Source organism: Cervus canadensis, chromosome 20 (assembly GCF_019320065.1).
Source record: "Cervus canadensis isolate Bull #8, Minnesota chromosome 20, ASM1932006v1, whole genome shotgun sequence".
NCBI classification, from domain to species: domain Eukaryota; kingdom Metazoa; phylum Chordata; class Mammalia; order Artiodactyla; family Cervidae; genus Cervus; species Cervus canadensis.
Window position 1 is genome coordinate 56,655,058 of NC_057405.1, and position 25,045 is coordinate 56,680,102.

The 25,045-nt window shown below is 44.8% G+C and overlaps 1 protein-coding gene, 1 long non-coding RNA gene and 2 pseudogenes across 3 annotated transcripts in view; 3 read left to right on the forward strand and 1 right to left on the reverse strand.

Annotated features, from left to right (window-relative positions):
• LOC122422883 overlaps positions 1 to 9,194 on the reverse strand; it is a 35,081-nt gene extending 25,887 nt beyond the window's left edge. The window contains exon 1 of the long non-coding RNA XR_006263998.1: positions 8,833 to 9,194. This is a non-coding gene — a long non-coding RNA (uncharacterized LOC122422883). The remainder of the gene's footprint in view (positions 1 to 8,832) is intronic.
• The window catches only part of NR2E1 (nuclear receptor subfamily 2 group E member 1), a 118,093-nt gene that overhangs the window by 35,710 nt on the left and 57,338 nt on the right, over positions 1 to 25,045 (forward strand). Inside the window, exons 2-3 of one of the 2 annotated variants that reach the window (XM_043439640.1) lie at positions 15,020 to 15,304; positions 16,549 to 16,794. In XM_043439640.1, the coding sequence (XP_043295575.1) occupies positions 16,620 to 16,794 (175 nt within the window). In that variant the 5' untranslated portion in view covers positions 15,020 to 15,304; positions 16,549 to 16,619. The remainder of the gene's footprint in view (positions 1 to 15,019; positions 15,305 to 16,548; positions 16,795 to 25,045) is intronic. The other variant, XM_043439641.1, reaches the window with a different exon arrangement.
• Positions 2,389 to 3,699, forward strand: LOC122422879 (annotated as a pseudogene).
• LOC122422881 lies at positions 23,859 to 24,608 on the forward strand (annotated as a pseudogene).

Below are 25,045 nucleotides of genomic sequence, written 5' to 3' on the forward strand. Positions count from 1 at the left end.
ATCCAGGAGTGGAATTGCTGGATCATATGTTAGTTCCATTTTTAGTTTTTTGAGGACACACCATACTGTTTTCCATAGTTGCTGTACCAATTTATATTGCCACCAACAGTGTTCAAGGGTTCCCTTTTCTCCACATCCTCTCCAGCATTTGTTGTTTGTAGACTTTTTGTTGATACCTGTCTTACATTTTGTGCTTTGCAGATCTTCCAGTATTTCTCACTCTCACTCCAACCCAGTCTGATATCTTTAAAATTCTCTAATAGCCTTAAACAAACCATGGAATTCAAAGACTAGTAAAATTCAACTTCATCTACCTTAGCACTCAAGGTACTCATCGCCTCCTAGAGGTTGGAACCAATTTTTTAAAAAAAAATTTTAATTGGAGGATAATTATTTTATAATGTTGTGTTGGTTTCTGTCCTACAACATGAATCAGTCATAACTCTTCTTTCCCTCCCACCCCCACCCCATCTCACCCCTCTAGGTCGTCACAGGGCACCAGGCTAGGCTCCCTGTGTTATACAGCAGCTTTCCACTAGCTGGCTATTTTACATATGGTAGTGTATATATGTCAATGCTATCTTTTCAATTTGTCCCACTTTCTCCTTCCTTCCCTGTATCCATAAGTCCATTCTCTACATCTATATCTCCATTCCTTCCCTGCACATAGGTTCATCAGTACCATTTTTTTCTAGATTCCATATATATGCTTTAATATACTGTATTTGTTTTTCTTTGACTTAACTTCATTCCATATGTGGAGCCAATCTTTGTCTGACTACCATCCCTTGTGGTCAAAGAAGTCAGGAATAAGGGTATTCTTACTTCTTACCATTCTTCAGAATGAATGACTTGGTTTCATGGAAATGTAGGAGATAGTATGTGTTAGAGAACAAAGAGGGTTGGGCTTGATGTAGGTGGATCAGCATTTCATTTATGGCCAATCTCCATCTCTCTCTTGCTGCCTCTACAATAGAGATTTGAATGCCAGATACAGCATTCCCAGCTCTCTAGCAGTTTAGGATGCCACATGATCCAGTTCTGACCCAAAAGAATACTGCTAGAGGGGTTCTGGTGAAGCATATGTTCCCCTAATTGACAGGAATAGATGTGGCTGGCATGGCCTTTTCTTGAGCTCCCGTCTTCTGTCTTGAATGCAGAAATAATGACTGGACATGCAACAGCCACCTTGAGACCCCGCAGAAAAGACTGAGAGACAACAGCTATCCTATAATCGTTAAGTCACTAAAGCAAAGCAGCTGCTGACCTCTGGCCTCATTGTGTAAGGAAAATAAAATCCTGTTTGTTCAAGACCCTGGAATTTGTGTTTCTGATACTTTTAGCTAAACACAAACAACCTTTATTATAAACAGCCCGGTTCTGGGGACCAGAATATTTCTGAGTGAGAAGAGTATCCCCTTTGGTTTATCTGTCAAAAACTATGCAAACAAAAAGTTCACTCAAACAATGAAGATGGGATTTGGGCTTTCAGATGTTCATTACCAACCAAATCAAATTTCTTGTATCTGGTGTTCCAGACCAGAGTGATCCATGGTGATTAATTCCCAACTAAGATTTTTAAGTCAAAGACTGACTCTTAAAAGTCCAGTTTTTAAATACTCCTTTGATTTCAAGTGGCAGGACACCAGGAAGCATTATTGCCTGTCATGTTTCTTGTCATAGACAAGGATTTGGAGTCAGAAATCAGAAGATTTTAATTTCGGACTTGTGTGTGCCCCAAAGGCACTATGTTACCCCCAAAGTGACTTCTCTGTCACTCCTGTATACAATAAGAAAAATGATATGTATCACTGGTAAAAAGAAATAATTTACTTGAAATATGCTTTGAAAAGGATGATGTGCTTCTCCTAGTGAAATGCCTGATTCAAAGTTATAGAGTAATGGGAACTTTATAATGAGGGAGTGATATCACCTGAACACATTGATCAACCTGAGCGTCACTCAAACCAGAACAAGACATTGCAGGCCTCCTGATTCTGTGCAATGTGAAATTCACCTCTAATATATACTTGCCCAAACAATGGAAGAAAAAAAAGAACCTGAATTTATTCATTTTTAGATCTTATTTCTAGTCTTCAGAAATGCAGAAGATAGAAAATCAAGTTGAACTTCTGCTTCACTGACACATGAAACTTCTGCTAAATGATACCATGAGGAAGCAAGCAGGCAAATTCCATTCCTCAGCACAATTGACCTGGTTTCTTAAAAAATAAAACAGTCAATGTCATGTGAAAAGAGGGGGCAGGAGATAGGAGAGAACTATAGTAAAAGATTTCAAAAGACTAAAAAGCCATAACAAAAACAAACCAAGAATTTTTTTCAATAGATTTAAGAGCTGTACAATCAAAAACAAGTGTATCTCGGCCAGCGTCCTCGCGTCTAGGCTCCAGAAGACAGCTTGGTCGTTTGTCGTCACTGACCCTGCTACGCGCCTCTGGGTTCCTCTACCTCATCATCAATGTGGCCCTAATGGTGCGGCAGGCTGTGAATTCCTAGAGCGCTGGAGTGAATTTAAGAAGATTTTGTCCACGTGTATGGCATAGAAGATGAATTCGTCCACCTCCACCATGAATGAGGAACCTGATGCTCTCTCTGTAGTTAACCACCTCCGAGACCTAGCCACAGATCCTTTAAACCGACGAGCCATTGTCCAGGATCAGGGATGTCTGCCTGGCCTTATTTTATTTATGGACCATCCCAACCCCCCTGTTGTCCACTCAGCTTTGCTCGCTCTTCGATACTTGGCAGAGTGCCGTGCCAACAGAGAAAAGATGAAAGGAGAGCTGGGAATGATGTTAAGCTTGCAAAATGTTATACAGAAGTCTACAACTCCAGGGGAAACAAAACTGCTAGCCTCTGAAATCTATGACATTCTTCAGTCTTCCAATATGGCAGATGGGGATAGTTTCAGTGAAATGATTCACGTCGAAGGAAAGCTCAGTTTTTCCTGGGAACTACAAACAAACGTGCCAAAACAGTGGTTTTGCATATAGATGGTCTTGATGATACGTCCCGGAGAAACCTGTGTGAAGAGGCCTTGTTAAAATTAAAGGTGTTATTAGCTTTACTTTTCAAATGGCCGTTCAGAGATGTGTGGTACGAATCCGTTCAGACCTTAAAGCAGAGGCTTTGGCATCAGCGATAGCATCAACCAAGGTTATGAAGGCTCAGCAAGTTGTGAAGAGCGAAAGTGGAGAAGAGATGCTGGTCCCATTCCAGGACACGCCTGTGGAGGTAGAGCAGAACACGGAGCTGCCTGACTACCTGCCTGAGGATGAGAGTCCCACGAAGGAGCAGGACAAGGCGGTGTCCTGGGTGGGCTCCCACCCGGAGGGTGGAGCTAGCTGGCTGAGCACAGCTGCAAACTTTTTATCCAGGTCATTCTACTGGTGACTTCCCTTTGGGGCTCAAGGACTGTATAAGCGAACAAGGGGCCAGTTTTCCATTGTCGTGGTGAACTGTCAAGTGCAATTTGCAATAAGTTATCATGAAAAGTTTCTAGATCCCATGATTGAGAATGCTGCATTTTACATTCTACCGGACATTTTACCCCACTAAGTGGTAAAAGGGACAGAGGCGACAGGTGGAGTTGCTTTGTTGATGAAGGTATTTTGGTTTTGTTGTCCTTTGTTTAATTGCCTCACTTAAAAAAAAAAAAGGGTCCACTGTTAAACCAAACATGTATTTGTGCAGCTTTACATTTTATTTGACATGAAGCACGTGATTAGGAAAACTCATTTTCTCAAGCTTCAGGACCTAGAAGAGAATTTTTTTTTTTTTTTTTTTTAGCTCAAGTTGTGCATGACGTACTGAACCCTTTTCTCTGCCTTTTCTCGTGAAAGATATTTGCTTTGGTACTCTTCACTGAAAGTGGAAAGCATTTCTCGTCATTCCCCTTTTGTGCCTTTTTTTAATTTTGCCAACCATGTTTATGGACAAGACGTTACCAATGATATTTTGTGAATTAAAACATATTCTTTGGAACATAGCAGCCCCCCTAAGACTCTATGAAAACTTTGCAGTCTTACTTGTTAGAAGTTTGGTGACATAATTAAAATTGGAAAAAAAAAAAAAAACAAGTGTATCTCATTTGGATTCAAACAGACTATTAAAATTTTTCTTTTAAATGATTAGAGAAATTTCAGTATGGACTGGATATTATATGATATTAGAGAATTACTATTTTTCTTAAGTGTGATATTGACATTGCAACTATGATATGTCATTTTTTGAGATGTATAGTGAAATGTTTAAGGGTGAAATGGTATGTATTATCTGGCATTCACTTTAAAGTACCCTAAGCAAACCAAGAGGGAGATAGGAAGCAAGAAGGCAAATGTGATGCTTACTGGAGTTGGGTGATGGATTCATGGGGAGTTATTACACCCTTGTGTGTGGTGAAAATTTTTCACAATAAAATCTATGAAAAAAAGTATGACATGCTAGGACTTCCCTGCTGGCCCAATGGTTGAGAATCTGCCTGCCAGTGCAAAGAATGCCAGGTTCAATCCCTGGTTCAAGAAGATTCCACCTGCCACGGGGCACCTGAGCCTCAGTGTCACAACTACTGTGCCTGTGCACCTAGAACTCCACAAGAGAAGCCACTGCAGTGAGAGGCCCATGCACTGCAACAAAGTAGACCCCACTCCCCGCAACTAGAGAAAGCCTGTGTGCAGCAACGAAGACTCAGCACAGCCAATAAATAAATAATTTTTTTAAGTATGACATGCTATTATAATGTGACGTACTATTTAAGTTTTCTGTTTTCTGCTGAATGTTAATTTGGGTTTTTAAAATCTAGATATAGTCTGAGTAGATTTTCAGTTTTCACCAAAGGGATGATGGCATCCCAACACACCATTCAGGGTACTAAGCTCTTCCTTATAGGCCCTGAGAATTCTTCTAAAGAGCAAGCTTGTATCTACAGAGCACAAAGGAAAGCAAAATTATATAATCATCTGGTGATAGAGAGTGGACTACACAATTCAGATAATTGAGTCTTTCAGTGTATGCTCTGACCTGAATTGTGCAGTATGGCTGTCTCAAAACTTGAATTGCTTTAATGCTTATTTATGGAGAAGGCAATGGCAACCACTCAGTACTCTTGCCTGGAAAATCCCATGGATGGAGGAGCCTGGTAGGCTGCAGTCCAATGGGGTCACAAAGAGTCCGACACGACTGAACGACTTCACTTTCACTTTTCACTTTCATGCATTGGAGAATGAAATGGCAATCCACTCCAGTGTTCTTGCCTGAAGAATCCCAGGGACGGGGGAGCCTGGTGGGCTGCTGTCTATGGGGTCGCACAGAGTCGGACACGACTGAAGCGACTTAGCAGTAGCAATGCTTTTTTAACTTGTATGCAGAGTACATCATGCAAAATGCTGGGCTGGATGAAGCACAAGCTGGAATCAAGATTGCTGGGAGAAATATCAACAACCTCAGATTGGCAGGTGACACCACCCTTATGGCAGAAAGCAAAGAGGAACTAAAGAGCCTCTTGATGAAAGAGGAGAGTGAAAAAAACTGGCTTAACACTCAGCATTCAAAAAACAAAGATCATGGCATCCAGTCCCATCACTTCATGGCAAATAGGTGGGGAAACAATGGAAATAGTGAAATACTTTATTTTCTTGGACTCCAAAATCACTGCAGATGGTGACTGCAGCCATGAATTTAAAAGACGCTTGCTCCTTGGAAGAAAAGCTATGACCAACCTAGACAGCATATTAAAAAGCAGAGACATTACTCTGCCAACAAAGGTCCGTCTGATCAAAGCTATGGTTTTTCCAGTAGTCATGTATGGATATGAGAGTTGGACTATAAAGAAAGCTGAGCACCGACGAATTGATGCTTTTGAACTGTGGTGTTGGAGAACACTCATGAGAGTCCCTTGGACTTCAAGGAGATCAAACCAGTCAATCCTAAAGGAAATCAGTCCTGAATATTCATTGGAAGGACTGATGCTGAAGCTGAAACTCCAATACTTTGGCCACCTGATGTGAAGAACTGACTCCTTGGAAAAGACCCTGATGCTAGGAAGGATTGAAGGTAGGAGGAGAAGGGGACGACAGAGGATGAGATAGTTGGATGGCATCACTGACTCAATGGACATGAGTTTGAACAAGCTCCGGGAGCTGATGATGGACAGGGAAGCCTGGTGTGCTGCAGTCCATGGGGTCACAAAGAGTCAGACATGACTGAGTGACTGAACTGAACTGAATGATTGTACATTCTTCTCTTTGCTTCACCGTGTTCAGACTCAGTCCAAGTAGGAAAAAAAAATCACCTTTGAAGTTAGCCAGAGAAGCTATGAAACATTCTAGCTGTTTTCAGAACAATAGCTACAATACTAGGACGTACTGAGTGTGTCATGATGCTCTGATGAACAGGAAAAACTGAATAGGATGCATGTGTCAAGAGTTCATGAAAGCTTTAAAGAGACGATACAGCGGCCTGAGGAGAGTGCCCTGTTCCAAAGTGGGGTCACCACAGCTCTGCCTCTTGTTCCAGGGGTGCCCATAGGAATTATAATTCATTTACCAGGGCTCTTGGTTGACTTGGCATCCCTTATCTCAAGCCTAGGTCATTGTTTGGGTCTGATTTGGCCCAAGGCAATGATGGCTCTACCAGTGAGGCGAAGTGGAGAAACTATACAAGAAGCATATGTTGTCACTGACAAAACTCTGTGGGACACAGTGCTGTCTGTTCTCATGGGAACATGTACTTACCTCTTATAATATTTCCTGCAGTCTATTTCTTTGGCAAAAATGTGCTACAACTATTTCATTAATGTTTATCAAGAGAGGCAATTTGCCCCCTGTCCAGGGCACCAAACTGATCCTCCTGACCTGCTTTAATCAAAGCAGATTTCAGAACAGCTGTGCCCTTTGTGTGTCTGCCTGCCCTCATCTCCCTCTCCCCCATGTTTAGCACTTGCATTGGAGAGATAAGCATACCATGCAGATTTGTCTTCCTATAATGCACTAAAACACAGCCACTGACAGCATCTTCATCACACCTCTCGGCAGTGGTTGTTCTCAGTTGCCAGAGAGGATGGAACTTGGTAGGTTGAATTTTTGCCTTAGTTACTATCACTTAGCTAAGACTGAGAGGTTAGGATGGTGGGAGGCAGTGCTTTGTCTAGAGTAAAGGAAGTTTCTGGAACTTGCGTGCCCTCTGAGACAGGCAGGCAGATGCTGCCAGTGTCTAACAGAGACCTCCATCTTCCCTCTGTAATCATAGAACTTCTGACCTTCACTGGAGAGAAAGAGAAGAAATCAGAGTTCCCTGCCTAATCAGTGACACTAGTCAGGACACAAGCACTGAGGATGCATTCTTGACCCAAGGGGCCCAAAGGATTTGGTCTCTCATTCTTCCCAGTTCTCTCGACCTGAATTCCACCTGCTACCATATGATCTCTGCTGTTTTCTGCCTTCTCCTGTTTTCCTTTTCCTTATTTACCCTTTCCCACTCTCTCTTCCTTCTCCCTTCCTTCTCCCATGTACAGATGTTTGGGCAGGAGGCCCTCACAAGCCTTCCTTATATTCTCAACTTTCATTTTCTTCCACCAGGGGTCGGCTTTGTTTCTTTTTTCTGAGGCTGATGCAGCTCCCACAGGGTGAGAGATCTTAGTCCAGAAACAACCTTTTTTTGGTAGGCTTGGGAGATCCAGTGGTCAGGCCACAGGCAAGATGTGCCCACCAAGGTAGGGGAAGCTGGAGTCCAATTTGCCATCAAAATGCCAACTCTCTGACCCATTTGAGCCATTTGAGCATTTGAGTTGGATCACGTCTTCCAGGTTGTGCTTACCAGGAAGTGTTGGGGGCCATTGGGGTCAAGACACCAAGACTACAATGCAAATACTTGAGCAGTCCAATATCCTAACTGAAAAGAAAGGGCCTGCAGGTTCAGCCCACTTGCCATTGGGGCTGGGGAGCAGAGGGATTTAATTCCATTGGGTCTGAGCCCAAGGAGGTTTATTACGGTGGGGGAACTGAAGCTGAACACCTCAGCCCCGACAGCCTGGGCCAGGCCCAGGTGCCCAGCTGAGACGAGGTGAGGCCGAGCAGGCATGCTGATGTCAAGTTCTGTGCCTTCTAAGGTTCCTCCAGCTGGCCCTGGTGGCACGCAGGAGCACCTGAAACCCACTATGGGACATTCATCTCCAAAAGCCTTTTCCTCTTCTTGTTCTTCTTCCTGTTTGTTCCTTCTCATTTGTATCTTTCTGTCTGGCTGCAAACCAAGAAAGGCACCCAAATATAAAAGTCTAAGTAGAATTTTAAAAATCGTATGGCTTGTGCAACTTCAGCCCCTCCCCCCTTTATATTGTGTTGCAAAACAATATGGTGACTTTTGGACAAGATTTTTCTATTTTGCGAATACCACAATAGAGATACAATGAATGCGGCTGGTGCAGTGTTTGGTTGTGTCAAATTCAGTCCCACAGGCTGGTTTAGGCCAGCACTGGGGCTCTGCTTTGTGTTATGTTCACGGAGAAGATATTAATTAAAAGAAATACATGATTAAAAAGTAATGAGTTGAATAAAAATTATCTCAGCTCATTTTCTGATTATGTTAATTGTTAAAAACCCTTCAATCACGCCGTTGCAGTCAATGGGCTTTAATGTGAAATTAGTGGGCTCTTGATAACTTACAGTCCAGAATAATCCTGGCGGTTTAGTCATCATTCTAATAACAAGGATGTTGCTAAGAACAGAAATTTTACATGATTTTGATACATTCAGCCCTTCCCCCCACGTGTCATTTAAAAAAAGAAAAAAACAAAAAAAACAAAAACGCTTAGCCTACCCGAGGATTTCCAACTTCTTGCACGGATCGACCGCGGCCTTAGGGGACTTGAGTTTGTGTTCCAGCCGCTTTCGTTTCCCGCGCGCCGCCCCTCCTCGGAGCGTCTGTGATTGCCAGATGACTGAGCGCACAGTTTCCCCGACTGGCCCGGCACGGGCGCGGCGCAGCGCCTGGGGCGGTGTGCGGGGAATGGGGTTAGAGGGAGAGGACAGATTTCGCAGCTACGCGGCTGGAGGGGCTGGACGGCTGCTTGGGGACCGGTCTGTCTGCGGCGGGCGAGTAGGACTGTGCATAAACGCGTCAGAGATAGCGGTGGTGCGCCCCGAGGGGTTGCTGGGCAGGGGCAGGCCGAGTTTGTGGCGTGTGTGCCTACCGTTTTAGCGTTTGTGGAGCTTTGGATGTCACCGTTCTTAGAACCCATCCAAAGCAAAGAGGGGGCAGAGGGTCAAGCCAACTAGGGAAAGGTTCCTTGTGCCTCAGAACCTGAATCTTGCTCCTGACAAAGTGCCTAGTGCAGAATCGGTTCTTAATGGGTTTAGGGGGTGGGGATTTAAATGAAAGCCAGTAAATTAGTACATGATCTGATAAGTGATGACAGCTGGTGTTTTCAGCAGCCCCTGACCCTCCTAGGACACCCCATCCGGGACCAAACTTAGAGCCAAGATTGGGAGTAAGAGGAGGGTTAATCACTGGTCAAGGGTGAAGAGGGGTGTTTGTAGCCTATAACATAAACTTTCTTTTTTTTTTCACTCTCAACGAGTGGAGGGAGAGAATAAATGCCCTACACTCTCTTTTCGTCTTCTTGGGAAAGAGTGTTGCACAAATGTGGCCTGTGAGGGAGGTGTGACTGGGATAGTTGTGGTGCCCTGGACCTTAGAGGGGTATGGGCAATGGGCTGCCTAAAGTGGGAGAAACATCTCAACCCACCTGATGTTGGACATATAGGAACCTTAAAACTTACCATTAGAGGTGCTTTTGACACCTTGGCCAGCCACCACCTGCCATCTAGCTGGAGTTAAAGATATTGTCTGCAGACAGGAAGATCCAAGACCTGTTTTTCTCCCAAGAGAAAAAGTGGAGGAAATTGCCTTTCTTGAGTCCTGTTTGAAATCATACATACCTAAAGATAAGTCTGTAGATGTTGGTATGCAAAAGTCTGTTGGAGGGAGGAGTCAGCAAGGTGGGGAGTTGGAAGAGAAACAGAGAGATAAAAGATTTGATTCATTTGTAGAGCATGAGTTTCTGTATTTCAAAGTGCCATTTTCAAAGCTTCTACCTTTAAAACTATCTGTCTGGATGAGGTAGGGAATTTGGTGTTTCTTGTTTTCTGTTTCTTTTGTACCTCCAAAAGAGCAATTTTCTTAACAAAAATTTTTTTTTAATATGCTTCCATCTTCTCAAGCCTAAACAGCAAAGACTCTTCCCTGGGGAGTAGGAGGTGAAGTTGTCAGAAACGACTGGGACTCTTCCCAAGGCTAATTCTTGTTCTCTTCTCTATTTGCATCCGCTGTTAGGCTGAGGATCATTTTAATAAATAACAATGAACGGGAATGGCATCTAGAGGGCTTGTCGGCAACATTTAAAAGCCAATAGAGTTTATAATTCTACTCTATCATTTCTTATTGATTAGAGTAATCAAGATAAAAAGCTAGCCGGCTCGGAGAACTTCAGTGGCATATCATTAAAGATAAGAGTCAGTTAATTCTGGAACTGGGGTAATGTGGCTGAAATGAAGAGTTCATTTGCATGAGATGCTGAGCCCAGTAACAAGGGGACAAAAATCACTAATTAGGATTGCAGAATGTCGGTCGCCCTCTCTGCAAGCACCCTTTCCAGATCTCGGTGGAAGCGGGGATTCCACGTTTATGTAAATCTGGGGCTGGGCAGAACCATCTCACTCTCACTGGCTTTATAGATGGTGATTATCACTACCTGCCACCACCTCCTATGCCATCCTCCCTGGGTGGGATGCCTCACCTGGGTGGGTGCAAGTCAGTCAGGTTGGACAGCCTCTTTCAGTGTCCTTCCCAATCTCTGGCTGCATGACCACAATGGAGGCTAGCTCAGCCACTCCCTTAAGGAGGCTCATGGGCATGTGTCTGGTGCCGTGCTGAAGTGAGTCTCGCTGTCCAGTGCTCACCTCGGACTCTGGCCTGATTGGTGTGGCCACCTGGGGCTGTCCCAGCTCTGGTGCAGCCCATGCCGGGTGAAGGGTGTGAGCACCACACAGGCCCAGTGAGAAGATCGGGGTATCTGCCCTGGCGAGCATCCTGAAGGAGGCCTGGGTCTCAGAGCCGAAGACCATGACCCCCACCTGGATGACTCCCTCTTGTCCCCCCTGCCTGACCTGGCATTTCTGATGGAGCCAGTATCTGGATGCCCAAGGGTATTTCAAGAGTGTGCATGATCCATGTGTGCCTGGGTATGCAGGAATGTGTGCATGTCTGTGTGACTATATATGTGGGTGAGTGCAGGTCTTGTGTAAATATGATTGTGTCCGAAGCTTGTTGCTCCCTGGATGTTACTTTCTGCATGTGTGTACACACGGGTGATAATCTATGTGTTAATGGTATGCAGCGTGTCATGTGTACACATGTAGTGTGTGATGTGCATGTGGTGTGCTGTGGGGAGTGACAATCTGGAGAGGTTCCTCAGAGAGATAACTACAACAGGCTTCACAGGGTGGGTGCCTAGATGTTGGGGACCAGGGTGTGGGATGGGGTGAGGGGGTTGAGGGTGAAGTGGGTGGCTGGGAGGAACAGGAGCTGCTGGCAGGCTGCACCTCTAAGGCCTGAGGAAGGAGGTGATGAAAAAAACCTTCATCCCACATGTGGCCCTTCCTCATTGCCCTAAACAACCAGGAGAACCAGCCTCACCACTTGATCATGGGAGGTCCCCTGAGGACCTGGTCCCCAGGAGGACCTGGCAAGGGAAAATGAAAGTAGCCAAAGGCACCTTAGACTGGCTTTGTAGCATCATGAGAGAAGTGGACTTGGAGAGGTTGCTGGACTGTGTTCTGGCCCTTTCTTTTGGGATTCAGGTCCTCCAAACCCTGTGCTGGCCATCAACTCCGCATCCCTGAGCAAGGGAGCAGCCCCAGCCCTTGGGAGGGAGGGAGGGAGAGAGCGAAGGGAGCCTGCAGGGCCACCCCTCCCCAGACGCTGCAGTAGCGCCAGGAATCCTGCCCTGCATCCCCGCTTTACTTTGCCCCTCACTTGGCTGCGGCATAAAGGAATCAAGGCCTATGTCATATAATTGTAGGTGTCAGCGTGGAAAGTGGCTGTGTATGCACACTCTCACAGGTCTTTCTGTGTCTGCCCCAGCGATTCCCGGGACTCTCACTCCCCACCCCCAGCCCACGGCGCTGTGGGTCCCGGCTCCTGTGGAAGACGAGGCTGCGCGGAGCCCTCGGCCCCTGGCCCCAGCGCAGCGCGCGTCATGCAGCTGCGCCAGGACCCGGCCTCCAAGTCTGCGCACCCACGGAGCTGCAGGAGCTGTGGAGAGAGGGTTGAGGGGGTGTTCCAGGAGGTGGCTGGACCCAGGCAGGAGAGGCCCAACCGCCCAAGCAGGAGGTGCCCCAGAGGAGCGCGTTCCTCTAGCACCGTCACTCCGCCCCACCCCCCATTCCTCTCTCCTGGGACCTTTTTGTATCCATGCACAGCTGGGGGCTCCCTCACCCCCCACCCCTGGGCCTCCCCATACAGAATAAAGTCAGTCTGTATTTAATGGTTATGGCGGATGTGAGAGGGATTTGGCAGAGGCAGAAGAGAGGCCTTTGGCTCTCAAATATCGCTCCTTACGTCGTGTGAGTCTACCAACCCACCACGACCCCATATTCTTGTGTGGGTGTCTGACTCGAATGACAAGCGAGCTGATTTTTTCAGTACATAGCTGGGAAATGTAGTGAGTGATAATAGAGATTTCTCTTTCATTTTTTACGCTTGACTTGGTTATTGTTGCTTTTCTTTTCCCGTGATTCCTTCTGAGGATTAGCTCTGACTTCCCCACTATTGGCGGTCAAAGTGGCCCCGACTCGGGATGACAATTGACGGGGATCAAGGGATTGCCCATTCTGTGCCTGTAAGAACGGATTCGTGCCAGAGAAACTCATCAAGTGGAGGCGGAGAATAAAGACCGTTCGGGGGTAAATGTATTCATTGAGAAGGGTTCTCCCAAATTGCTTCTAAGTTTTTTTAATGAAAAGTAACGATTGCAGCAATCAGCGGCTTTTTGGCGGATTACAAATCTGGAGGGAGCTGTGGCGCTGCATTGAAAAGCGCCCCCCCCTCCCCCGGGCAGCCGGTTCACAGGAGCAGTGCTAGGGTGGGGGTCCAGTCGCCAGACAAAGGCGGGAGCAGATGAGCAGAGGAGGGTGCCTCTGGGGTGCTCGAGCCCAGTAACTGGACGAAGGGTCTTTCACCTTGGTAGCACTTTTGTGGCGGGGATCCCCGGAGGAAGATGAGGGGCAGGGTGCAGGGGAAGTGCCAAGAGAGACCGATCCCACTACCGCCACTGAGTAAATTCCAGGCATCTGGAATGAGGCAGGTGCACTAGAGGAGCAGGTGACCATGGAGGGCGGAGGAACAGAAGATGCGACCTCGTCCCCCACCTCCACCTCAGACCTATGAATGCTAGTTCTTCTTTTTGGGACATGTTATTTTACAAACTGGAACCAAAGCGTGGCTTGGTCTGGGTAGGATCTTACCTAGGTGTTAAACAGACAGAAGGAGGGAAAACTGGTTCCCCTCCTTCTCCAAGGAGGGGGCAGAACCTCCGACTGCAGTACCCTGATCAGCTGGACTCGCACCAGTGCAAATGATGCTTCCATATACTTTGATATGGCTCACACCACTCCCCTCTGCCACTGAGGAACCGGAATGCATGCCCTCACCCTCACGGAATCCTGGTGTACAGTCTCCAGACCTGCAGGCAGGCAGGCCCAGGCGGAGGGGCTCCAAACCCCAGGACTGGGAGAGTTGCCTTAGAAAGTGGGGGGAGGGGGAATGCAGAGAGCAAACACTGTTCCCACAGAGGTTGAAATCAGCAGCAGCAACTTAAGGCTGCTCACATTCATTCTGACTTTTTTATACATTAAAAAAAAAATAGTGTATCTTAGCAGGGGTGTGAGAGGTATGTTTTTTCACATCGACTTCTCTAAGGTTCTCTGAAGTAAATAAGGGGAGTAGAGAGACAAGGGTGGGGAAGAGAAGAAAAAGACTCTCCCCTCTCCCACTCACCCCCCTTCTCAAGTTTAAAAAGAATAAATGCAGCAGGCAAGTCCATAGCCCTGAAGGTTTAACTTTTTTTCTTTGCAGCTTGTCAATGCGACCATTGCTTTGATGGGAGGCTCCTCAAGGTGACACATTTCTGAACTTCACCCCCTTTTCAAACTAACTCCCTACCTCCTTGTTAGTGGCCAGCTCTGAACTTCTGCAGAGTGTTTTTGTGTGAGTCAAGGCTCATTCACGGGTGCTTTTGTGGGCCTCTCCTCCTTTCAGGCCTCAGCGTGTTACACCAATTAAAGGGCGACGTGCTGTAAATGTAATGGGCCGCGCAGCAATTGTTTCTGACAAGCAACAAAACACATAGATCCACCCCTTAGATTAGGCCGTTGAAGGGGAGGTTGAGGCCGGTCAGTTTACTGAATAGTTTGTGAACTGTAATTCTGAGGACTCCAGTGAAAAAAGTCTCTTCCCCTCTCCCTTGCCTTGCTCCCCCTCCCCAAAAGTACCAAAGAAGAAAAGAGAGAAACAAGCGACATCTATGGCACAAAATCAGGGTCACTAGAGAAAAAAACCTGGGTGAGGGACTTGTCCTTTCATTTGGACTGTCTGGAAAACTTTAGTTCTTTCCCCTCCTCCCTACTCTTTGAACCTGGACATCAGTTTTACTGGCCACAGCAGCCTTCTCTCCTGATGGTGAGCTTGGTCCCGTGACATTAGACATTGGATCAGGGTAAGAATTAGGAATAGTCAGCTTGCTATAGAAAATTCCGTTGATTTCATTGATCTGGTCCTGGTGGGACATCAGTGAGTCACAGGCTACAGCTTCCCCTGGCAGGTCACTCAACTGGCTTCCCTTCCAGCCTCCAGTCCTTCTCCTCAGCCTTGCCTGCTATAAAGGTCTCTAACGCCAGCACTCTGCCTAGGCTCTCTCTGTCCTCCTAAGATTTCCTTCTCTTTTCCAGTGTGTTGGATCTTACCTGGCTTCCGCAACTCTCTGTCACGACCTAAACTGTAAAGAGCATGTTTCACCTGCAAAGGAGATGTTGAGAAATCACCTTCTCACTCCATCTTCATCACAAGTTCTGTGGCCAAGAAAAGAGAAGTGACTTGTCCAAGGTCACAAAGCAACTAGCTGAGCCGTGACTGGAGTTCAGATTTCCCATCCCATCAAGCACACTCCCACACCTCGCTGCCCTGCCTTCCCAGCCTGCCTCTTAGATGGTTCCTCTGCCTTGCATCATGCTCAGGTACTCCCAGCTCCTGAGGCTTTGCTTATTTGGTCTTGCTTTCACTCTCCTGCTCTCCCATCCTACCACACTCTGCCCATCCCTAGCCTTCTCAAACCAATTCTCTTCAACAGATAGTTATTAAATATCAGTTACATACAAAGAACATTTTGCCTTTTCTATGAAACTTTCCCCAGCTACTCTTATCCACTAAGTCCACTCCCCAAACTCCTCTAGCTGGAAAACACCCCATCAGTTTCTGCCTGGAAATCTCCTATCTATTCTTCAAAACCCTGCTCAAAAGATACATCTGTGAAGCCCTCTCATGTGCAGAGACCCTCAAGGAAGGAAGGAGGTTTAACCTGACTGAGGAACTTAATGAAGCCCTGTGTAAGTGGAAAGAAAGGCAAAGGTCAGATCTCCTAGCTTGTGGGTCACATTAAGGATTTGGGATTTTACTTTGGAAGCAATGGGAAGCCGTTGAACAGCTTTGAGCAGTGAAAGTCCCTTGTCTAGACTGAATTTCTTGAGAACAGAGACTGGGTCCTTTCCATCTTTGTGTCCTTCTACTGCTGTCCCAGTGTCTGGTATTTAAGGCTCAAAAACCATTTCCTTAGTGCATAAGTGAACCAATAACTTATTAAATGCACATCACCCAGCCCTTCCTATCTCCTAATTCTGGCTAACCAGGTTGTAAATGCCAGGGTGGTGTGGAACCAAGTCACAGGAACCAAGTGACGATGTCTTTGAATTCTTAACAGAACCTAATTGAACATGTTGCATATTAGGAATAAAGTATACACTTGTCTATTGACTAAAAGTATGTAAGGGAAAGAACCAAGAATAAGAACAAAGATAGAGACTTCTTATTTTTCCCAGTACTAACAGCCTTAACTTGGGGAATGTGTGGCTTAAACTACTCTGAAGCCTTGGTTTCTTCATTAATAAAATGGGGACAATGCTACTTTATTCATGGATTATGAGGACTAAGTACCATTTGTATGATAATAACTTCATTGCAAAGTTAATGAATGAAAATTAGTGCACTCTCCTGGGTCAAGGCAAGACCAGTGGTGAAGGCACCACTTTAAAATGACAAAAGATGTTCCAGGAGCAGTAAGGATCCTGGAAGAACTACTCTGACTCACAGCAGCCTTCCCTTCTCTTGCCGTTGGCTCAGAGCCCAGCTGGTCCCACATTTTCCCCCAGGGCGTGTCACCACTGTGACACCCTTCACATTTGTCTCCCTCTGCTCTTGCTCTCAGAAGCCTGTTTCAAAGAAGCCCGAATTCCCTTGTTGCACGTAGAAGGCTGCACTTGGAGACAGGACAACTAGATGCTGGGACACCATGCAGAAATCACACAGACACTCAACCCTGCTAAACCAGGCCAAAGAACCACTCATGGCAAGAGCAGACGGAGCCCACCAGCCCCCTGGCTGCTCACCAGACTCTACTGCTCAGTGACTGTGGTTCTTGTCCTGGAGGCCTGCATGTCCTCAGGGATGAAATGTGAGTAAAAGAGCAGAGACTGTGGTGTGCTGGGGTGAGCATGCTTGTGTGTCTGTGTGTTCATGTTTCAAAAGCACATGAATTTTAGCCTCTGACAAACATAGTGGAAAAGAATCGTCAAAGCAGAAAGGGAATTTTTTTAAGTTTCTATATCCAAATGAAGTTTCTTTTAAAAAGCTACCTCTTAACTACCATTTAAGAACAGAGAGGAGACAGACATAGGCTTCTTACCTTTCCCTATTGTGCCTTCATCTGAACATTTAAAAAAAAAAAAATCTCAAGAAGCAGAAGTAAAAGCTCATATTCATAAAACTCTGAAGCCAAGTCAGCCAGCCACCCTGCCAGGGAGAACTCCAGGAGCTTGCGGAGGCATCCAGGGGGGTGGTCGGAATCCTTTGACTAGTCACGTCCTCCCCCTCCCCATGGAGATGGCTGGTGAGTCTGAGGAGCTAAGTAGATGCCAAACCAGAGGCCTGCTGTGGGAATGAATATGTCTTTAGAGACTTTTCACTCCAACTGATGTGTGTGTTGCTAAATCCTCTCCCATGGACCTCAGACAGAAACAAGAGCTATCTTACCTCCTCCTACTGATGCATACATCCCTCTGCCCCAAGGAATGCATGTTTCTTCAGCTTAGTGTCACCTCTCTCAACGGTCAGTGATTTCAGTCAAAGATTCTAGACACTTCTTTGTATTTTCCTGCACCAGAAACCTCTCAGAGGATACTTTTCAGATGATGGAGTTGTTCATTTTCATAAGATAACTTTTGGGGCTGGGGAGTGCAAGGTAGTGGAGGGGGCGGGTTGCTGAGCATCACTGGGGGAATGGAGGGTATAGAGGAATTTGCCTGGGGTGTGAGAAGACAGGAGCTTTGGAAGAAGAGACCTAGAGCCTCTAATGCCTGAAGAAGAGATATTCAAACGTGGTTTATGACAGCGCCTGTGCCACATGAAAGCAGAGCAGCATTGCCCTTACCCCTGGGTGGAAGGTGGGGAGGCAGAAACCAAAACAAGTGTATTCAATTATATCTGAAAAAAGAATAGGCTAAATGAGGATTCAGTCCTTGGGCCTGTTCCAGGAAATATTTGTGAAAAGTTTGTTGAAAGAATACCACTATCCAAGCCTAATTTCTCTATTATATAAAGGCCCAAACTTCTTTGCAGTTTCTGATTAGAAAATGTTTCCCCGATTTTGTCTTTGCTACTGGCATGTGACCTCTTAATTTAATTTTGGTCTTTGCTTATACAAACCAATTGCTGTGGAAACTTTTTCCTGTGGTGCAGCAAAGACAGGGGGGAAAGTAGAACATCAGTAATTATATATTGTGTTTCTAATTCACTTAATTAGTAGTTATCAAGCATCCTTAATGGTTCATAGCCACAAACTAGGTTTATATCTGAGGGCATCAGCCTGCTTCAGAAATCTTTCATGTGTGTCTCTGTGATACAGAAAGAGGGAGATTGTTCTTAGTAGACTGAGGTTAGAATCTACCGGTCTGATGCCCCAACACTTTTCTGCTGCCTTCTGCCTATGCCTTGCTCCTAGCTGAGCCACTGAGGTTGCTGCCCGGTCAGTTATGCCACTGCCCAATTTACTCAAATAGTCAGTCAGTCAGAGGGAAGATCTAAAATCTGATTATAAAAAAATTAATTTTTGACTTTTCAGTCACTTGCCTGAGCTGCTAAAGAAAATGTTCTTGGGTTTTCCCAATTCCTCTTCTCAGAGAGTGCTGTTAACTTTTTGAGAGAACTCTCATGTCTATGGGAAATGTTGTGCATTTGAGAAAAAAGACTAAGTTAGTGAGAAAGCAAAGACTTATAATATGTGGTGCATTTTTTATCATGTGCCATTCCACAGCAGATGAAATTCAGAGATGTTACATTCAGTTGTGTAAGTTTCACACTGAACAATTACAGAGGAAAATGTTCCATCAGACTATGAATGGAATTGGGTCTTCTGCTCATGGGGGTGGGAGGTAAGGAAGAAGGGTCCCTCACATGCTAGTGATCTTTGTTTCACCAATTAATGAAACTGTGATAGACATTGAAAATAATGTATTTCATTTGGATGAAATGACAGATTTTAATCTCTGGCCCCAGGCAACTTGGGTCTGACTCTGTCTCTGCCATATATCAGCTGAGTTATCGTGGACAAATTGCTTCATCTTTCTGCGTTTCAATTCCTCATCTACAAAATAATAGATAAAGTTTAATAAAAAGAGTAACTGCTTCATAGCTTTTTGAGGATTGAATAAATTCATACATATAAATAGATTAGGATAGTATCTAGCACATAGTAATTACTCAATATTAGCTGTTGTTATTATCACGTATTATATTGAAAGACATGTATTTTGTGATAAGGGATAGAAAGACAGCTTTCTTACTGTTCTGTTTGCATGCGTGCTAAGTTGCTTCAGTTGTGTCCGACACTTTGCGACCCTAGGGACTGCAGCCCACCAGGCTCCTCTGTCCATGGGGTTCTCCAAGCAAGAATACTGGAGTGGGTTGCCATGCCCTCCTCCAGGGTATCTTCCCTACCCAGGGGTTGAACCCATGTCTCTTATGCATCCTGCATTGGCAGGCAGGTTCTTTACCACTAGTGCTACCTGGGATGCCCACTGTTCTGTTCAGAAAATAGTAAAGGCCCTACATGGTCTGGCAGGAAGAAGGTATGTACTCAAGTAGGACAGAACAGGTTTAATTCTGTTATAACCATCTATTGTGACCTTGGCCATGTCCTCTATAGCTGCAGTCTCATAAGCAAACTGAGGGTGATGAAAATATCTATCTTGCAAGGCTGGTATGAAGATTAAAGACAAAACATGGAAAGTGTTCAGTACAGTGCCTGACCCTGGACAGACTCTCAAATAGTGTTAGCTATTGGAGTAGCTATTGGAATAGTGTTAGTATATTGGAGTAGAGCCAAGACATGACATTTGGATACTGTTATATATAGTCAATGTTCCAGCTTTGGTGAAAAAAATCTTCTCCCCCACCTCAGCCAAGGACAGTGATCTAAAAATTATTGTGTGGGATTTATATCCAGGCCCAAGCCCTCTTCTCAGTTGCTGGACTTTGGTGTTTGTCCTGCTTCCCCCAACTCGTTCTAGGCCCTGGTCAAAACAAACATTTGCAGGAACTCAGAAAATAGACCAGGGGAGATGGAGCATATATCCTTAGTGCCTTTTTGATGTGTGAGTGTTTCAAGTATGAGACTGTCAGCTCCATGAGGACAAGGATCATGTCTATTCAACAACATGTTCCCAATATCCTTGGTGAGTATTTGTTGAATAAGCTTAAAAAAAATGAATACACTATTAATGACTTTCTTGTACAGTAGCAACTTAGTTAAACGTATACTCAGTGAATGAGCCCTCAACTTATATATTTGTTTTCCTACTTTCTTACTTTCACTTTGTGGGGGGAAAAAAAAAGTCAACAGAACTAGTTCCTATGAGGAATTTGGTATCAAAAACAAACAAACAAACAAACACTAATATGATCTAGAATATGCACAAATTCTGCCCAATTTCCTATCCTTATATATGGAGATCATTCACACTATAAAAGTCATTCAACAAACATTTATAGTGCAAATCCTATATACCAGAGATAAAAACTGAAGCTTTCAACTTTCAAGTTAATTTCACATATAAATTTAAAGTGATTACCTTCAGATAAAAAGAAAAGTATTCCTACTGTCATTTCCTCTTTCTCATTGGAAGAAAGCAGGGTTCAGAGAGGCTCAGTGACATGCCTGAGGTTCCTTGGATGATACAGCTGGGATGAATGTGGTGTTCTGACTCTCTAAACTCAGTACTGTTTCTACTTTTCCCTGAGATCTCTTCCATGGGAATTGCTATTAAAACTTATGATTCATGTATCACCAAAAGGGAGCAAATATTTTCACTATCTTAAAAAGAGAGGAAAGTAAACATTATAGAAACACTTTACAATAGAGTTTTTTTTAATAAAAGAATTATGTGGTTAACACAAAATTTTTATCAGAAAATGAGTCATAATACTTCACTCAGTATCCCTATTATCCAAACTTAAATCTAATTATTTAGGACTTAAAATAGACAAAATAAGGTATCTTTGGACGTTTCTAACAATCTGAACAGAAATTTTCAGCGTGAATTTCCTCAGTGGATGTTTTATGATTGACAACCCCAGCCAGGCCCATTCCACCTTGAGGTGGCTGAGAGAGCCTGTGTAAGAGAGGGTGGGTAGACCTGCCCAGGTGAACTAACACGAGAAGCCACAGGGCCTGGTGGTAAGGAGCAGAGTGGGGGGAAAGAGGAAGAAATAACTGTAGTTTCCCAAGAAGTCCTGCTAGACTTCCACTATATCCTTTGAATAATGACCCCTCCCCCAATACATAAGTAAGTTTGAATGGGTCTTTAACCCTTTCAGTCAAATTTGCTTTGATTAGGACAATTGTGACAAAGGCCACCCTCAAGACGAATTGGAGGTGAGGGGTAAAGAATCATCCCAGGGAAAACTTCAGTGCCTTGTGTCCTTCAATCTCCCCACCCTCACCTACTTCTTAGCCACTCCCCTGTAGGTGTCCCACACTCACATTCTGACCTTTGCTTCTGAAAGATCCTAACTGCTGTCCTTTCAAGCCTGTCCTTTTTGGAAAGTGCCTCAAGTTTCAAAATCACTGTTACAATGAGCTTTTCAGGTGGGTGCTAAGATCTGACCAAGTAACTTACCCTAACTTGAGTTATGCCTAGAGAATTAACAATGCAAAAGAAGATCTTATGAGCGTAAACGAAACTGATCTGTGGGGTTTATGCCTGAAATGTTTCAGGGGCCCATGGATAGAGTCTTCTGGGTCAGATGCTCACCCTGACCAATAAGCTGAGGACACAGGAGCATGTACCCCATGGGGCAGGTGAGGATAGATTATTTTAGAAAGAGATATGTGTGGGGGCAGTGATTGATATCTCCTTTAGATGGTTCTTATATTTGTCTACTCAGGCTACCATAACCAAATACTATAGATTGTGTAACTCAAACAACAGAAATTTATTTTCTCATAGCTTTGGAAGCTGGGAAGCCCAAGATCAAAGTACTGGTCAATCTGGTTTCTGGTGAGAGCTCTCTTCCTAGCTTACAGATGTGCATCCTCACGCGAGGAAGAGAGGGCTCCAGTGTCTCTTCCTCTCCTTATAAGGATGCCAGCCCGATTGATTTAAGGCCCCACTTTTATGGCCTCATTAAACCCATATCACCCCCCAGTAAGCCCTATCTCCAAATATAGTCACACTGCGGGGTTAGGACTTAAGCATATGAATTGAGGGGGCATATTCAGTCCATAACATTCTGACCCCTGGGCCCCCCAAAATTCATGTCCTCCTCACATGCAAATACATGTACTCCATCCTAACAACCCCTAAGGTTTTAATTTATTCTGGCATCAACTCTAAAGTCCAGAGTCTAATCTAAATAGCATTTAAATCAGAAATGGGTGAGACTCATCCTAAAGAAAAGTTCCTTTCCTAACCAGACAAATTATATGTTCAAAATACAGTGGGGAGGCAGGCATAGTATAGACATTCTTGATCCAAAAGGAAGAGACAAGAAAGAAGGAAAGGGTGACAGGTCCCAGGCAAGTCTAAAACCTAGCAAGAGAAATTCCATTAGATCTTAAAGGCTTGGGAGTAATCCTCTTTGGTTTGATGCATTGCCCTCGGGGGCCACTGAGGCCACTGAGGCGGCAGTGTCACCTCAAGGCTCTGTGGGCAGCCCTACTCCTCCAGCTCTCTGCTGAGAGCCCCCACCATGGCTTGCTTCAAGGGCCCCAAGTTCTGAAACCAGAAAGGAAACAGCCTTGCCCCCTGGGCCTATGTTAGGCAGCCCTCTGAATCACCTTCATATCATTCTCTTTTCTTGAAGGATAGCCCATGTTAGCAACCTTCCTTCATTCTATCCCATTTTCTTGAAGCTGGCAGTGTTTCTGGTGGTATAATCTCTATTTCTGGCATCTGCTGAGATGACTGATTGGATCTATGGTTCACATTCATCTTAATCTCCTTATTAAAAGGTTGTTCAGCCACCCACACCCTTAGAGTTCTCTTCAGAACATCTACCTCATTTTTTTTTGCGATGGATAGTTTGAGAATTTTCCAGTCTTTAAGTTCCAGATCCTTTTTGATTAAAGATTCTTTTTTCAACTCATCTCTTTCCTCTTGTATTTTATTAAAAACAGTAAGGATGACTAAAGCTACATCTTTAATACTTTGCTTTAGAAATCACCTTTGCTAAACACCCAGTTTCATTGCTGGCAAGTTTAATCTTTCACATCATACTAGAGCACAGTTCAGCCAAGTTCTTATCCACTATATAATAAAGAGCACCTTTCCTCTAATTTCCAATAACCTATTCCTCACTTCTACTTGAAATTTCATGAGAATAGTCTTTAACATTCACATTTCTACAAACATTCTGCTAAGTATTTTCTAAGAAGATGCAGGTTTTCTCTCTAGCTCTCTTTTTTTCTTTCTGAGCTCTCACCAGAATCACCTTTAACATCTGTGTTTCTACCACTAGTGCCTTAATGGCAATATAGACTTTTTATTAGCATGCACCTGAAAGCTCCTCCAGCCTCCACCTATTTTCCAGTTCCAAAGCAGCTTCCACATTTTTAGGTATTTGTTACAGCAGAATCCCACTTCATGGTACCAAAATCTATACTTGTCAGGGTTCTCTGGAGAATCAGAACCAATAGGATGAATATCTATATAGAAATAGATTTGTTGTAAGGAATTGTCTCACACAGTTATGGAGGTTGACAAGTCCCAGAATCTGCAGTCAGCAACCTGGACCCACAAAAGTTAATGGTTTAGTTGCAGTCCAAGTTCAAAGACCTGAGAACTAGGAGAGCCAATGATGTACAGTTAACCCTTGAACAACATCAGTTTGAACTTTACAAGTCCATTTATATACAAATTTTTTCACCAAATACTTACTACACCATCCAAGGTTGGTTGATTCTGTAGATGCAGCTTTGCAGATGAAGGACTAACTGTAAAGTTGTGCTTTGGTTTTTTTTTTTACTGACTTGAGGGTCAGCACCCCAACAGTGGCATTGTTCAAGAACCAAGTGTAAGCAAGAAGATGGCAGCTCAGCTGCAGAGACGTTGCTCTCACTTTGCAAAGCAGCTGTGGGGTGACTTTTGTGATGGGGATAAGAAGGTGATTGATGAACCTTCTTTTACAACTTCCATGGAGTGGGACATGCAAGTGGTGAAAGGGTCTTCTCTGCTCAGCCCTGCAGGGCTGGGGCTGGAGGAGATGCCATCCAGCCCACGACTGCTGTGGTGGTTGCAACCAGAGAGGTGCTCCATGGTCCAGTATGCACAGTACCAGGCCGTGCTCACTGACTCTGCACCTCCCCTGGGACCTGTTGAGAGCCCTTGGGGCCAGGAGCTTCTCCAGAGTCACAATAATGTAGTTTAGGAGGCTCCCTTTCTTGTTGGCCTTGAAAGTTCCCTCAAAGGCAACACTTAAAACCTTTTACTCTGTAGTTCTTGTGACATTTCCATTGGTTTCCATCTGTATTCTACCCATGCTGCCCTGACTGCCTTGAGAGGTCACTTCTGCCTTTTCAGTGACAAAATGGTGTGCTCCCTCTTAAAAGCAAAAGCCATAGTAGATGCACTTGAGATGGATATTCACAACACACCTCTAGCAGAAATGGTTGCAGATCTGAAAGAGAAGATGATGTTAATGCATGCTCATTTAAATTTGCTCTTGAAGATTCTGAAGGAAGTGACTCTTGATCAGTTCAAGCCAACAGACTGATCCAGAATCAAAGCTGGAGTATCAGGGTCTGACCTTATTGCTGTCTTCAACAGTAGGTGCTATTTGATCACTTCTCAAGAAAGATCAACTTCAAGAACGGATGGGAGGGGTTTCCCTGGTGGCTCAGTGGTAAAGAGTCTGCCTGCCAATGCAGGAGATATGGGTTCGATCGCTGGTCCGGGAAGACCCTACATGTTGTGGAGCAACTAAGCCTGTGACCACAACTACTGAGCCTGCGCTCTAGAGTCCGGAAGCCGCAACTACTGAATCCACATGCCACAACTCCTAAAGCTCACGCACAAAACAGCCCATGCCGTGCAACAAGAGAAGCCACTGCAATGAGAAGCCCACGCGCCACAACTGAGAGAGTAGCCCCTGCTTACCACAACTAGAGAAAAGCCTGCACAGCAGTGAAGACCCAGCACAGCCAATAAATA